Source organism: Homalodisca vitripennis, chromosome 5 (assembly GCF_021130785.1).
Source record: "Homalodisca vitripennis isolate AUS2020 chromosome 5, UT_GWSS_2.1, whole genome shotgun sequence".
In the NCBI taxonomy this organism is placed as follows: Eukaryota; Metazoa; Arthropoda; class Insecta; order Hemiptera; family Cicadellidae; genus Homalodisca; species Homalodisca vitripennis.
The window spans coordinates 128621747-128635614 of NC_060211.1; the positions used below are offsets into that span (position 1 = coordinate 128621747).

Here is a 13868-nt window from a genome sequence, read left to right on the forward strand (position 1 = left end):
ATCTGGGTAACCTTATGAATGTCTAGGAGCGGCATATTAATAACCACAAATGTCGAGATTCTGGGGTGCAAGGGAAATTCAATAGTCTACTGTGGGAGATGACTGTTGGAGTTGGTGAGGAATGTTCCCTAACCTCAGAGGTTCTTACCAGCCTAAACATTAAGGGTATGCCCCAAACTGCCTGCTTTGGTTGGAGAGACTGGTTCAGAGCTGGCATCCTCTTCTTTCGAGGGGACATGACTTGAGATTAGTGCCCTATATATATTGGGTCTCGATAGGACTTCCTCATGGATCTCGATAGGAGGCAACCCCTACCTCCAACCTTACCTATCCTGAATACCCTGTTACTCCGGAAGCAGTGCAAAGGTCCTTATTAGGACTAGGTGCAATATAAAAGCTTCTCGTTCTAAGAGAACAAAAGAAAACTATGATATATATATATATATATATATATATATATATATATATCAATTGCATATTGCATATATATATATATATATATATATATATATGCTCTAAGGTGTCATGTTTAGTGAATTTATGCAGACATTTTCGGTAAGTACTACCATGGATGGGAACAATTACAATAGGCCGATTTTGTTCACAACATCTACCTAATGATAAAAATGGATTTAAAATAATGAATGCTACACTTTGTACGAAAACATGTGTATATTTAAATTGCTTATACTTAACAATATCACAAAAACACAACTAATAGTTGAACAAATTTAAGAAAAAGGCGATTCAAGCCAAATGTAAAAACAGTCTAATAATCTAGTCAAACTGTAATCTAATACTAACTTCACAAGATAAATAGAGAAATAACTATGTCTAATAAGTTACAGGCAAGTACCTTACAGGTTATGTAAGAGTTGAGAACTCGTAAACAAAAGTAAAATATTTCCCCTGATTAGTCTATTTCACATGTAAATGCATTGATTTACGTGATGTCATGTAGTACAAGTGATTACAACAATTGGCAGGCAAGGTAGGCACTTAACCTAACCTATTTACAAGACAAGGTTTTGAAGTCATGAAGAGATGTACTGTATCATCAAGACAGCACACAAATGCCACGGTTAGCCTTAGACTAAATGTGCAAATTCCACTACTTGACTGCACCAGTAGCCACAAGAAGAAAGGTTCAGTCATGTGGTTCCAAACCACTGTCCAAAAAGTCCTTCACCAAACGAGTGACTTTCACTGGAAATAACCTGAAAATGTGATGCAGAGTTAGATCAACACTTGGAACATAAAAATAGTTAATCACTCCATAGTTGTCACTGGAGATGAGAAAACATGATTTCAGTTCCATCTTTGTTTTTAATTTTTGACTCTACTGCAAGTTATTTCCACAAAGTAAGTTATGTTACGTTATATAAAAAACCTAAACAGATACAGAAAAAATACTTATTGTACAAAAATCTACAACTCTTAAAACTACTTTTCTACATAACTTCCAGAATTTTGAAGGCACATGTCATAGCGTGGCACAAGTTTTTGTATGCCTTCTTCATAGAAGGTTGCCACCTGTGTTTTTAACCATGCGATAACATGTTCTTTCAGCTTGTCATCATTGTTGAAGTGTTGACCACCAAGATAAGATTTCAGGTGTAAGAAGAGATTAAAGTCGCAAGGACCGAGGTCCGGGCTATACAGAGGATGGTCAAACAAGTCCCAGCCAAATTCCTGTAGGAGTTTTTTAGTCACGTTGGCAATGTGAGGTTGGGCATTATCGTGGAGAAAACAACACCTTTTGACAGTAATCCTCAGTGTTTATTGTGTACTGTACCAAAGAAAAAAAATACAATTTGGAATTAAAAAAGACCGCTTATGTAAGAAATTAGTTTTTTCAAAAATCGCCAAATGATTTAAAAAAATGAAAATAGCTCAAAGAAATTTAAAGAAGCATTTAAAAGAATTGGCATTATATACACTTGAGGAGTTTTTATGAGTTAGGTACTTAACAACATTGAAATTTTAATAAATTGTAAATTTGAATTTCAATATAGTTTTACTTTAGTTGTGTAGTTTAAAAAAATTACGTTCTTTCATGTACTAGCTGTACATGGATGAATTAAGAGAATTTTGATTTGTATTACAAAATCAAAATTTCTTAAGAGCCTCATAGTAAACATCTGCATTGATTGTTTCGCCTCATGGTAAGAAATCAATCGGCAAAATGCCTTTTCTGTCCCAAAAACAGGTGCACATGATTTTTCAAGGTGTCAAGATTTGCTTAGGCTTAACCTTCACTGGGTACAACAAAATGTGCCTCCATTCCATCAACTGCCAATTAGTTTCAGTGTTGTCATAAGATGCCCAAATGTCATACCCTGTGACTACTAGATAGAAAACCATCACCATTTCCATCGTAGTGAGCCATAAAACTAAAGTGCACTGCCCAGCCATTCTTTGTTGTTGTTCGGTAAAAAGTTTGGGTACCCAACAAGAGCAAAATTTTCAAAATTTGTTTTTCAGTTACAATTTCATGAATTAGTGAGATTTGTGGAAATTCCATAGCAAAAGCACTAAGTATAAACTTACGGTTTCCCTTAAGCTTCTCTTTATCATGTCCTTCATTGAACAGCCTGATCCATCTAACCATTGAATCACTCATAGCATTTTGTCCATAAACCATGCAGATTTGCTAATAAATTTCAATTGGTTTAACTTTCTTTGCATTTAGAAAAGAATCACAGATCTGATTCACAAGCGATGGTGTTTTCAATTAACACTAACATTATAAAGAAGCACACAAAGCACACGTCAGCAGCAGCAATCTCAAAATGGTGTACATTTCTTCTCCTTGAGTCAGAATAATGCCACACATGCATGGAACTGCGAGCGCAGCAGTGCCACGGATAGAAATAGAAACTAACTTACTTACAGGTCAATATAATTTTTCTAATGGTCTCCACAACTTACAACTGATTTGTCTCAAATAACATTTAAAATTACTGTAATTTATTATGAGAGACATTTTGAGAAAGAATAACATTTTACTAAATATTCATGTTATCCAATTAATAAACATATTCAAAAGACATGTAAGTCTTCACTTATGAATCACTTTGTGATACATATATACATACACTACGTGGCACTATAACGGGTCAAGGGAGGTCTCTGATATTTCATTTTAATAATATCATCATCATCATCATGTGTGCATTGGTTGTAAGACTTTTTTCTAAATTTTATTACAATTTTATATACTTGTTTGATAAACAAAGATTTATTATTGTAAACTGTCAATTAAAAGAGTTATAACTATAGTTTCTAAATTCAGGAAAATGTTCATACATACATTCCTACCTATTTATTAAGATACACTACACAACAAAAACGAATAGGAACAAGAGCTGAAATGTACAATACAAGAGGGATAGCTATACAAGTTTAATATTTCTGGCATTGACTTACAATTTCTCCTATCTCATATACAGTATTATGTCCTTGTTTGTTCATTCTGTCCATTACGTGGTCATGAAGAGTGCCAAATGTTATAGTAACAATGCTCCCCTCACAATATACTGTATCTGAGTCAGGTCTATTCATTTGCTGTTATATTCCACTCATGTGTAATCATCTCCATATCATTACGCAGCAAGCATAAATAAAAAATGTTGGCTATGATTCATTCCTACTCAGTTTCTTGTTAAATGGTATTTAGTTTGAAGGCCAACAGTGACTTGTTTGTGATATAGCATTCTGCACTTTTGTAACAGACAGTCTTTAGTTTTAAAAGCTAAAAAGTCCCATAAGGTTCATTGTATTCAAATCTAGACACTTAAAAATGTTTGAAAAGCATAAGTAGACAAAAAAGACATATGAGTAATACTAATCTCAAGAGAAAATTGAGTATATATAAAATTTTTTGGCTTCAATCCATTTCCATTTTGTTCTGATCTTTCATAAATGTTCTTAATCTAAACTAAATTTAGATTCTTTCATGACGTTAAATGCTATTTAGAGTACAACAGTGTCTTGATTGTAAGTAGAAATTGATATTTTTATGACATACACTCTTTAGATTTTTAAGTGAAAAATCCTATATAAAAAAATTTGTGTTTAATGTCTTTAAATACTGTACTCAAAATTTATTGAAAAAAGAAGAGAAATACAGTATTGTGGGTAATACATACTACTAATACCACATATACTGATTTTAAGGGATCAGAAATTATACATAAAAATCTAAAGAATCTAATAAAATGTATATAACTGACCTCAACACATAATTGACTGTGAGGAGTCCTGAAGGAATAGACACTTCAGTGACATCTCTCCGCATTGCCTGGATAATTTGGCGAGCAGCTTCTTGGGTCGAGACTATACCCAACAAACTGGGAAACCTGTCAGCAAAACATAATACATTATTAATAATGGTGGCTACTTTTCTCTCAGATTGATGTTTTAAAACAATTTAATTTAACTTGGAATTAAACAAAAAAAATGTGTATTTTTTTATGTATGAAAATAATACAACGTGAAATGCATGTGTCATTGCATTTAGCAAATCCCAACAATATGAAAAGTTCATCTAGAGTGCTCTGGTCCAAAATAACTGATCCACTCCTCCAATTTTTGCAGGTACATAATGCTCCATCTCACTAAAAAAAAGTTTTACTTCATTCTCTCCTCCAGTGTCTTCAATGAATAATTTGTAGGTAAATATAAACACTTATGTAACAGAAAATTACGTTTCATTTTTTTTTGTGATTGTATTTTTAATTTTAATTTATTTATGTGTGAACAAAATTTTGTATTCATTAATTACAAAAAATTTATTAGTCCCAACTGAGTCTAACATTTTACACTGTGTTCAAAACAGAATAAAGGTGTCTTGAAGGATAGACATAAGCAAATTCTTAGCATTTTGCTGATTCTTAATCGCTAGTATTAGAACTCCCTATAACGTTTCAAAACGGAGTTCTCCAAGCATTGTAAGTGCAATACTCAATAAGGTCAAAGTTGGTTTAATACTCATTATAAGTATATAAATAAAGACTAATAAGTAGTATAATAATAATCAGCATCTAAACTAAGCTCAAAAAGTAAGGAATTGAGAAATTACCTTGATTTTAAATTGGAATTGTCCCATACCTAAAATAGCTAACAAAATATAATAAGTATTACCTGATTTTAGGCTTTTTGCACAGCCCAGTATTCACAATGTATGGGAAAATAGAAGTAAACTTTATGTTCAATTGTCGAGGATCTTCTCTATACTCTTCTGCTAAAGCCTCCATCAACCCTGCAAATAATAAAATACACTACTTGCACTTCTGAGGAATTCTAATTGAACTACACTTCAACCTAGCAGTTACCTGCGGCTTCACATGCTATTTTGTAGGCTTTCCACGTGTTTGAGCATTTATGGTTCAAATTAATTATATTTCCTACATCAACTTTGATTTTGCCTTTTTGGCACCATAAAAAAAATGTCAAAAAGTGTATATTCGTGGCTATTGTAATTTACTCCAGTCTTAGTATGTTTTGTGCCAAACTTGATTTTGATTTGTTTCCTTGATTAAAATAATATACACATATACAGATCTTGGAAATCTCCTTCAGTCAAAAAACATCTACATACAGAGATATATATTATTTTGCCTTGTTGTTCTAATGAAGAAATATGTGTGTGTGTGGCACATAAAATACATTAGAACAGAAGTGAGTTTAAATCTTATACACATACGTATTACGGAGAAGCCTACTACAATCCAAGTACAAGTAGTCTATACAAGTGTCTATTCTGGCCGTTTAAACTCACTTCCATTCTCATGTATTTAAGAGACCACACTTGAAGTCACTTTGTTGTTCTTTACTATGTTATAACAATAAAATAACTGATAAACTAAATTTGAGGATTTTAAAATATACCAAGGTAGTAACTCTACTTATCGGTTTTAATTAACTTTAGTTAATCTAGGATTTCATTATTATACTTTGCAATGAAGTGTGATATGATGCCCGCTCGTCCAATCCGAGCACAGGTGCCATTAACCACACCTGTTTTTTGGACATTTACAAATCAGAACTATTCATCAAAGGCACAGAGTTAATGTTTATGTAAGAAAATTAAACAGTGCAGCTTGTTAAGGTAACTAAAATGCAAATATGAAGATGAAGAAGAAAAGGCCCTTTTTATGCACCGGGATTATATTGAAGGTATTACGAGTAATAACTACCAACACAAGGAAGTTAATATGAGTTAGTTAACACAAAAGTAGTTCCCTTAAAAAATAAATATATTTAATGAAAGAACTTACAATCTTCAGTGTTTATTATAGGTACTAAAATTCAATTTAATAAATTCTCAGTTATATACAGTAACGATTTACATACTTAAGCGTTCTTGATGCTTACCTCTGACTGCATATTTGGAAGCACAGTAGGGGACTAGATTGGTCAATCCTAAAATGCCTGCCATGGAAGAGATACCAACTATGTGTCCATGATTTTTACGAACCATCCCTGGTAGAAACATTTGGAGCATCTGAAAAATTGTAGCAGTTAATATAATATCAACAAATATATAACTAAAAACTACATGTTACATTGAGATAAGGTTGGCACACAACATAGTTGTTAATTAATTAATTAAAATAAAGACTGTATTTTTACAACACAAAAAAAAACAAATATTTTTCAAAACACATACATATATCAAAAACATTCTGCATAACTTTGTTTTTCTACATAGTTGCCTTATTTATTTAGGCTCTTGTCCAATACAGAAACCAAGTTTTGAAATTTATCTTAAAACATTTCCTGCATGTTCTTAAAGCCAAAAGTTTATGGCCATTTTAATTTCTTCATTGTTATTGAAGTGGGAGAATTTAAGTGTAAGGCCTTGCACTACCGAGGAGGAGCAATATCAAGCAATTATGGATTTCCTATAACAGCATGCTGTGTCTTTTGTTCTAAACCGCTCAAAAGAGCTTAGGTCAATGTTGTGTTGTAGGCTTCTGCATTGAAGGTTGTTACTCATGGAATGAAGTTTACCAGCAAAACAACAACCCTATCCTAGAACTCAGGTGCCATTATTTTGCACTGTCACATGTTTGGCTTTGACTTTAATAGTAGAGAGGTTGTGTGCCAACATACCATAGACAACAGTCTGGATTCAAGGGTGATATGGGATACCAACATTTTATTTCCTGTGACAATTTGTCAAAACAGATAATTCCTTTCTTTGCTTTAAAAAGTCATAAAGATCAAGGTTCTGTCCAATTCCAATTATTTGTGGTCCTCTTTGAGGAGTTTGGGAATGCATCAAGAGCAAAATTTGAGTTTTTTTGACACAATTTTATACAAGTACATGGACACCTGAGAGCGATACTTTTTGAGAGAATGGTTACTAGAATATTCTATTCTCTCAAATTACATTATCATTGCATTATCACCATATAATACTTTTATTGGATAAAAAATGAATCACTGACCATATCTCACACATGGCAGGATTTATAATCCTGAACACGTCAGAAACACACAGTGAGTTGTATAGGTTAGCTAAAGAACTGCAAATAGGACATGATTGTTTGCAACGGATACCGACAGGTGACATGGACACATGTTGTGGCATATGAATGAATGAATGAATTGATTTTTATTTCCCAAAAATATGTACAATATTATAATACAATCTGTACAGTTAATTTCTAGATTGTTACAATACCGAACAATTTTGAAATGTGAAGAAAGAATAAGAAATAATCATCATAGAATAAACAACATAAAATAAACATCATAAAAATAGCATCATGTATAAAAACATTGTCCTCGGGAATGAGCCTGCATGGGCTATGATGCCTGTGCGCAGTCTCGAGTTGTTCACGCCTGAAGAAATAACGGACTGGATTAATAAAAAAAAAAAAATGAATATAAATATAGTACAAAATAATACACCATTACACACCACACACATACATACACACACACATACATATATACACATATACATATGCATGCACATACACATGCGAATATGCAATGAATATATTAAAAGGAAAAAAACCGCGTAATTTTGCTTTGTACCTGTTTTAAAGCATTAAATATTATTAATTTTAAAACATATACATATTAGCAACAATGGTAATTAAGCAGGGTCACCGCAGATTATAATAGGTTATTGATAATGAATGATGATGGGATAGGAGTGGTGGCTGTTTACATGTCAAACTGTCCGTCTGTAGTCCGAAGACAGCACTGCCTCGGCCTCCTCAATAGACAATAATAATAACCACTGGTTAACCTTCCTTTTAAAAATAATTGTAGAAATATCACTGAAAAAACTAAAATTTGGAAACTGTTTACTCATATTTATAAAAAGCACGTGAGCAAGATAGTATGAGTTGGTGTTAGAATAAGATTTAGTTTAATTGCAATGGTAGAATTCCTGTTGATCTAGAATAACGTGTGTTATGGGTGTGTTGAGTTCTTACAAATAAATCATCTAAATTTTTATACATGTGTATTAAAAAGAGATTTTATAAAAAGTTGTCTTATTGTAAACATTTTTAGTTTCTTGAAATAAAATGGATGTTGAAAACCTATGACATTTTTTAAAAGCTACTTTCAAAATTGTTTTCTGAACCGTAAAAAGAGGATCAAGATTTGATTTATAAGCTTGCCCCCCAAGAAATTATCCCAAATGCAAAAAGAGATTGCACGTATGCATAATATACCATTTTCATTTCTTGAACAGTAAGAATATCCCTAAGGTTCTTAAAGGCAAAGATATACTTTCGGGTCTTTTGTTTGAGATATTCAATATGGTCTGACCATTTCAAACGGAAATCTAAAATAACGCCAAGATATTTATACGAGTTTTTATTTTTTTCGATTGCTTCACAAATACAGGTACTGTTACTGTGAATTTCCACAATTATGTATGATCAGATTTCCTAAGACATAATCCGACTGAGGATTCAAAGAAATTGGCATAAATTTTGTTTTAGTTATATTTAAGGAAAGGACATTCTGATCAAACCACTTTTTCAATAACATTAAATCACTTAATGCTTCTCGTCTCACATCCGCCCATGTATTTCCTTTCAGAAAAATAAGTGTGTCGTCGGCAAATAATGTTATTTTTTCCGTTTAAATTTAGCTTGGCAATATTATTTATATATAATAAGAACAGAATTGGCCCAAGTGTACTCCCCTTGAACTACACCGTAGTCTACATTAATTGCATCGCTACTAACATTACAAATTGAGACATATTGGTTTTTCTATTGGTAAAATAACTTTGAAACCAGGTAAGGGCATTGCCCCTAACACCTAAATTGTTCTAATTTATTCATTAACTTATTTCTATCAACAGAGTCAAAGGCTTTTTTTTGAGGTCTAAAAAAGATTAGCATTGATTTTTTGTTTTCTGAGATTTGCACTATTTTAATTCTTTATTTAAATCAAACAATGCATCCGAAATACTCCTGTCGTCCCTAAACCCATACTGACACTGAGAAAGTACATTATTTACCTGGAGAAAATGTATGAGCTGTTCCTTAACTACCTTCTCCAGTACCTTAGCAAAGACACTCAAGAGGATATCGGACGGAAGTTGTTTTTGTCAGTAAAGCTGTTTTGACTTGTGCAAAGGGTACACTTTAGCCAACTTAAAATTGTCAGGGAATATTCCCTGGGTTATACTTAAATTGATCAAGTATAGATCAAGTATATGCCTGAACTACATTTGTGTTCGAGACAAGTTTTTTATAAGTCCTTAATAAAAATATAAAGATCAACAAATATAATTTTTTGGTCATAGTCATGGTACGTATCATATAATCTGACAAAATAATATTGTTAATTACTACTTAAATATATTATTAATGCATAATTTCCACCATATACGTTCCCAAGGTGGGGTATTGCCAACTTGATTCATGAATTTAGTGACGTTGATTTTATATTAACCCTACAGCTGGCATGAAAAGAATTGGCGACCAATATTCATCCACAAAGTAAACATCTACAGTTATTTAAATTGTAGCATTTAACCCATTCGCTTATACATATTTTTACTATCAGCTCAACTGGAGTTATCCTATTAAAAATGCCAACAACGTAAGAGTTTTGTTATATGTTTATAAAAAATTGATTTTTCAAGTTATTTGGTTATATTTTATATCTTTTTGGATTAACATGAAATGGGCTTTAATAATAAATAGATAGTGATATATTTGGTAATAATTTAAAAATAATAATACTGTAAAAACCAAAAACTTTTTGGAATTTTTTAAATCAAAACTTTTTTTTACTCAAATAATATAAAATAAAATATCCCATTGTTGCTTTTATTTTATTTGAAATGTATTTCTCTACCTAGCAATACTAGAATATGCATAGTTTGTCAGAATAAATGTTTTTTCTAAATACTGAAAATTCCAAGAATATTGATTTTTTTCTCTTGTAGTACACTAATATTCTTATAGTAACTTATTATTCATTTAAATTTCAATTAATTGTAGTATTGCAGTTTTTCATATGTGTTACGGTACAATGATATTAGAGTATTAGATGGCGCTGTACTTGTCACAGAACGGTTCTGTGATATAAATTTTGAGCTCAGACTAGCTGTCACGGAACCGTTCCGTGATACAAGGCCAATGGGTTAAGGTTATATAAGTGATTTTCATATGATATATTCTGGCAGAGTATTAACTGTAGTAGTGATTTATTGTTCTTACTTAGATTATCGTAAAACATCGAACATCATTCTCAACAGACAGCTGATGAGAATGTAATACACATCAACTATGTTGTTGTGTCAGCCATGTTGTTGTTGTGAAACTGTAAACAAGTGCCGGATTTTGTTTGGAGCTACGAATCCAATAGTATCTATGTAAAAATGTATTTTGTAGTGTTTCAGTGTTGTTATTACTTGGTTCAGCTTTCATAGGTTATAGTTTTAGTTGTTTATTATGGGTGAACACTTTAGAGACCAATCATGCAATGTTAGAGAGCTGTTTTTGGATCATTCTATTTCTACTGATGATGAAGTTTATTCTGAGATTGAGGTAAACCTGACAGACCATGTAGCAGATGTGATATCCTAGTAAGTGTTCTCTCACAGTTGTGTAAGACAGACAGAGAAGATGTTGTTCCACCTGGGGATGTTCCTAACCCTGACCCTGATCATGAACTTGTAAAACTTGCCAACACGAACTGTCGCTTGTGTGCCATATGTGAGTGTAAAAACTTGAAAAAGAAAACCAATTTCTTCTGCCCTGGATGTAATTGTAGAGTTCACAAATTAGTGCTACAACCTGCACGAACACTATGCCAGACCAGTTCAATCCAGTCCAGTGACTGAGTGAAAGGAGAAACTTTGTATATATTCTATTTATGTAAGAATTCTATAGGGCATAAAAATTGACAATGTCATATAGGCCGGCCCCATTGGGTTAGTGTGGCATTTGATGTATTAAGCCACAATTTGTCAGTAGATTTGGATTTTGTAATTTTCTCGATTTATTTATTGGGTCTTTTGTAGAAGAGGACCACCAGTCTTGAAATATTTTCTATGAATACAGAACCAACAAACACACATTGTACACTCAGTAGCCTATATATGTATTGGACACAATTTGAACACATTTTAAAGAAAAAAAATAATTATGTTACAAACTATATAAGGGTTTATTCTTGTAGAGGCCAGAATAGGTTCATGTCCCGCCAGACAGCTTGAAACATATCGTCATCTTTGTTTCTTCGCCGCCACATGAACTCGCAAAGGTACGAATCTATCAAAGCCCTACTTGTACCACATTCTTTTCTATTTCTTCGCTTTGCTGACGCCCACAAAGATTCTATTGTTTACTCCTATCCCATCATTATTCATTATCACTACCCCATTATAATCTGCGGTGACCCTGCTTATTTACCCTTGTTGCTAATATGTAAATGTTTTTAAAATTAATAATATTCAATTCTTTAAAACAGGTACATATTAAAATTACACGGTTTTATCCTTTTAATATATTTATTCCATATTCACGTATGTATGTGGTATATAATAGTGTATTATATTTTATAGGTATTAATTTTTTTTAAATGTGTATCCAGTCCGTTATTTCTTCAGGCGTGAGCAACTCGAGTCTGCGCACAGGCATCATAGCCCATGCAGGCTCATTTCCCGAGGACAATGTTTTTTGTTTTGTTTTTTGTGAGTGCCATTTTCCGGATAGACGAAGTTTTCACTGTGGTTAACAGTCAAATGTTCATACTGCATTCCTGGCATATTAGTAATACCATTGTACGAGCTCCATAGATCTGACATTATTTTTGTACCGGGAAAATGCATTCCTTAATGCAGGACAACAAGGTGGCTGCAGTTCTATTTGGTACAGCATACAGAAAACAATCTTTTGTTTCTCGACATACTCCGCCGAAAATCCATTGCTGTGGATAAACACGGCCTACATTGTTCTTTCTCTTGGTAAAACATGACTCATAAATCTCAACCGTTAAACCAGGACCTCCAATTTTGATTGGGTTACGCAACAAGCTGTCAGCACACAATTCACGTAAATATTTTTTCCAATCAGTTATTGTGTGGGATGACATATTACGTTCTTTATTGCAAAATTTTGTAGTTGTGTATTCCTGTGACCAGCAATAGACAAATAATACAAATGTGTCCAATGGAATCTTTGAATTTTCCAACCACATAACTTTCCTCAGGCCAACACTCCTACGGCATTGCCTTAAGCTGCATCGCCAGCGATCCTTGGTTTCACTCAACTGAAGTGTCATATTGTGTCCTTCAGCATACACCCGTTCACTATGCAACACTTTTATGGTTTGTAGATACCTAACGGCTTTTTCCTTGCTATTAACTTCTTGGGACAACAAGAACAGCGACATAATTAGAACAAGTAGATACACGAGACTGACTGACCACTGAATATATCAGATAACGGAGTGGCGGGCGACGCGCGGCTCGGCGCTCACTGGTTGATAAGATAAGATAACGCAACAATAGTGAATCTTGCCTACTATAGGCCTTCCGTGTTTCAGTTAAGTGCCCCTAACATTAACAATCAGAATAAGACCCTTCAAACAATATGCCATTGCTAAAGAACATATTTCAAGACTGGTGGCCCTCTTCTACAAAAGACCCCATTTATTTAGTTGAACATATGTACATTCATCTTTACTCACCCAAAAATGAGCAAAGACATTGATGTTGAAAATTCGCATGATCTCTTCATGGCTGGAGGAGGTAAATGGATGACAAGGCATGATACCAGCATTGTTGACAAGTACAGTCACATCTCCTACTTCTCGCCCCACCTTCTCAGCCAGCTCCAACACACTCTCCCTACTGGACACATCACACCTGTTGCAAACACAGAACACCAAATTATTACAAATATTTTACTATTTAACTCAAAACTGGCATCATTAGGTTATAAACATCACGAAAATGAACAGTAATCAATTTTAATCAATCATAATTTTAAAATACTAAGAGTACATAATTTTGACGTTTGGAAAATGAAATATTTTGAGTAGTAGACTGAATTTGAATTAAAAAAGTATTTTTACTAGGTAAAAACATTTAAGGTAAAACGGATAAATATATAGTATCTAAAGCCTTATCTATGGTAATAATTCATATGATTGTAGGTAATAAAGTAGATATTAACAAATATGGAACCTAACCCAAGATTCCAGGAGTCAAGTCTGTGATAGCGTCTGATTCCAGAATAGGAAGCTGAACTGGAGCTAAACTCATAAATGTATATGATAACCTTGATTTAAATTCACCTTGATTTTACAATTAAACTTAACTACTTGCTTTTACTTTTGTTAGATTTTTTACTTAATTAGGTAGATAA

The 13868-nt window shown here is 32.9% G+C and overlaps 1 protein-coding gene across 2 annotated transcripts in view; it reads right to left on the minus strand.

The window, feature by feature from the left end:
• Window positions 1–652: 652 nt before the first annotated feature.
• LOC124362876 (epidermal retinol dehydrogenase 2-like) overlaps window positions 653–13868 on the minus strand; it is a 44909-nt gene continuing 31693 nt past the window's right edge. For both annotated transcript variants that reach the window (XM_046817744.1, XM_046817743.1), the window contains exons 4-8: window positions 13189–13366; window positions 6379–6508; window positions 5146–5263; window positions 4236–4361; window positions 653–1217 (exon numbers count right to left, since the gene is read on the minus strand). In XM_046817744.1, coding sequence (XP_046673700.1) covers window positions 1148–1217; window positions 4236–4361; window positions 5146–5263; window positions 6379–6508; window positions 13189–13366 — 622 coding nt within the window. In that variant the 3' untranslated portion in view covers window positions 653–1147. The remainder of the gene's footprint in view (window positions 1218–4235; window positions 4362–5145; window positions 5264–6378; window positions 6509–13188; window positions 13367–13868) is intronic.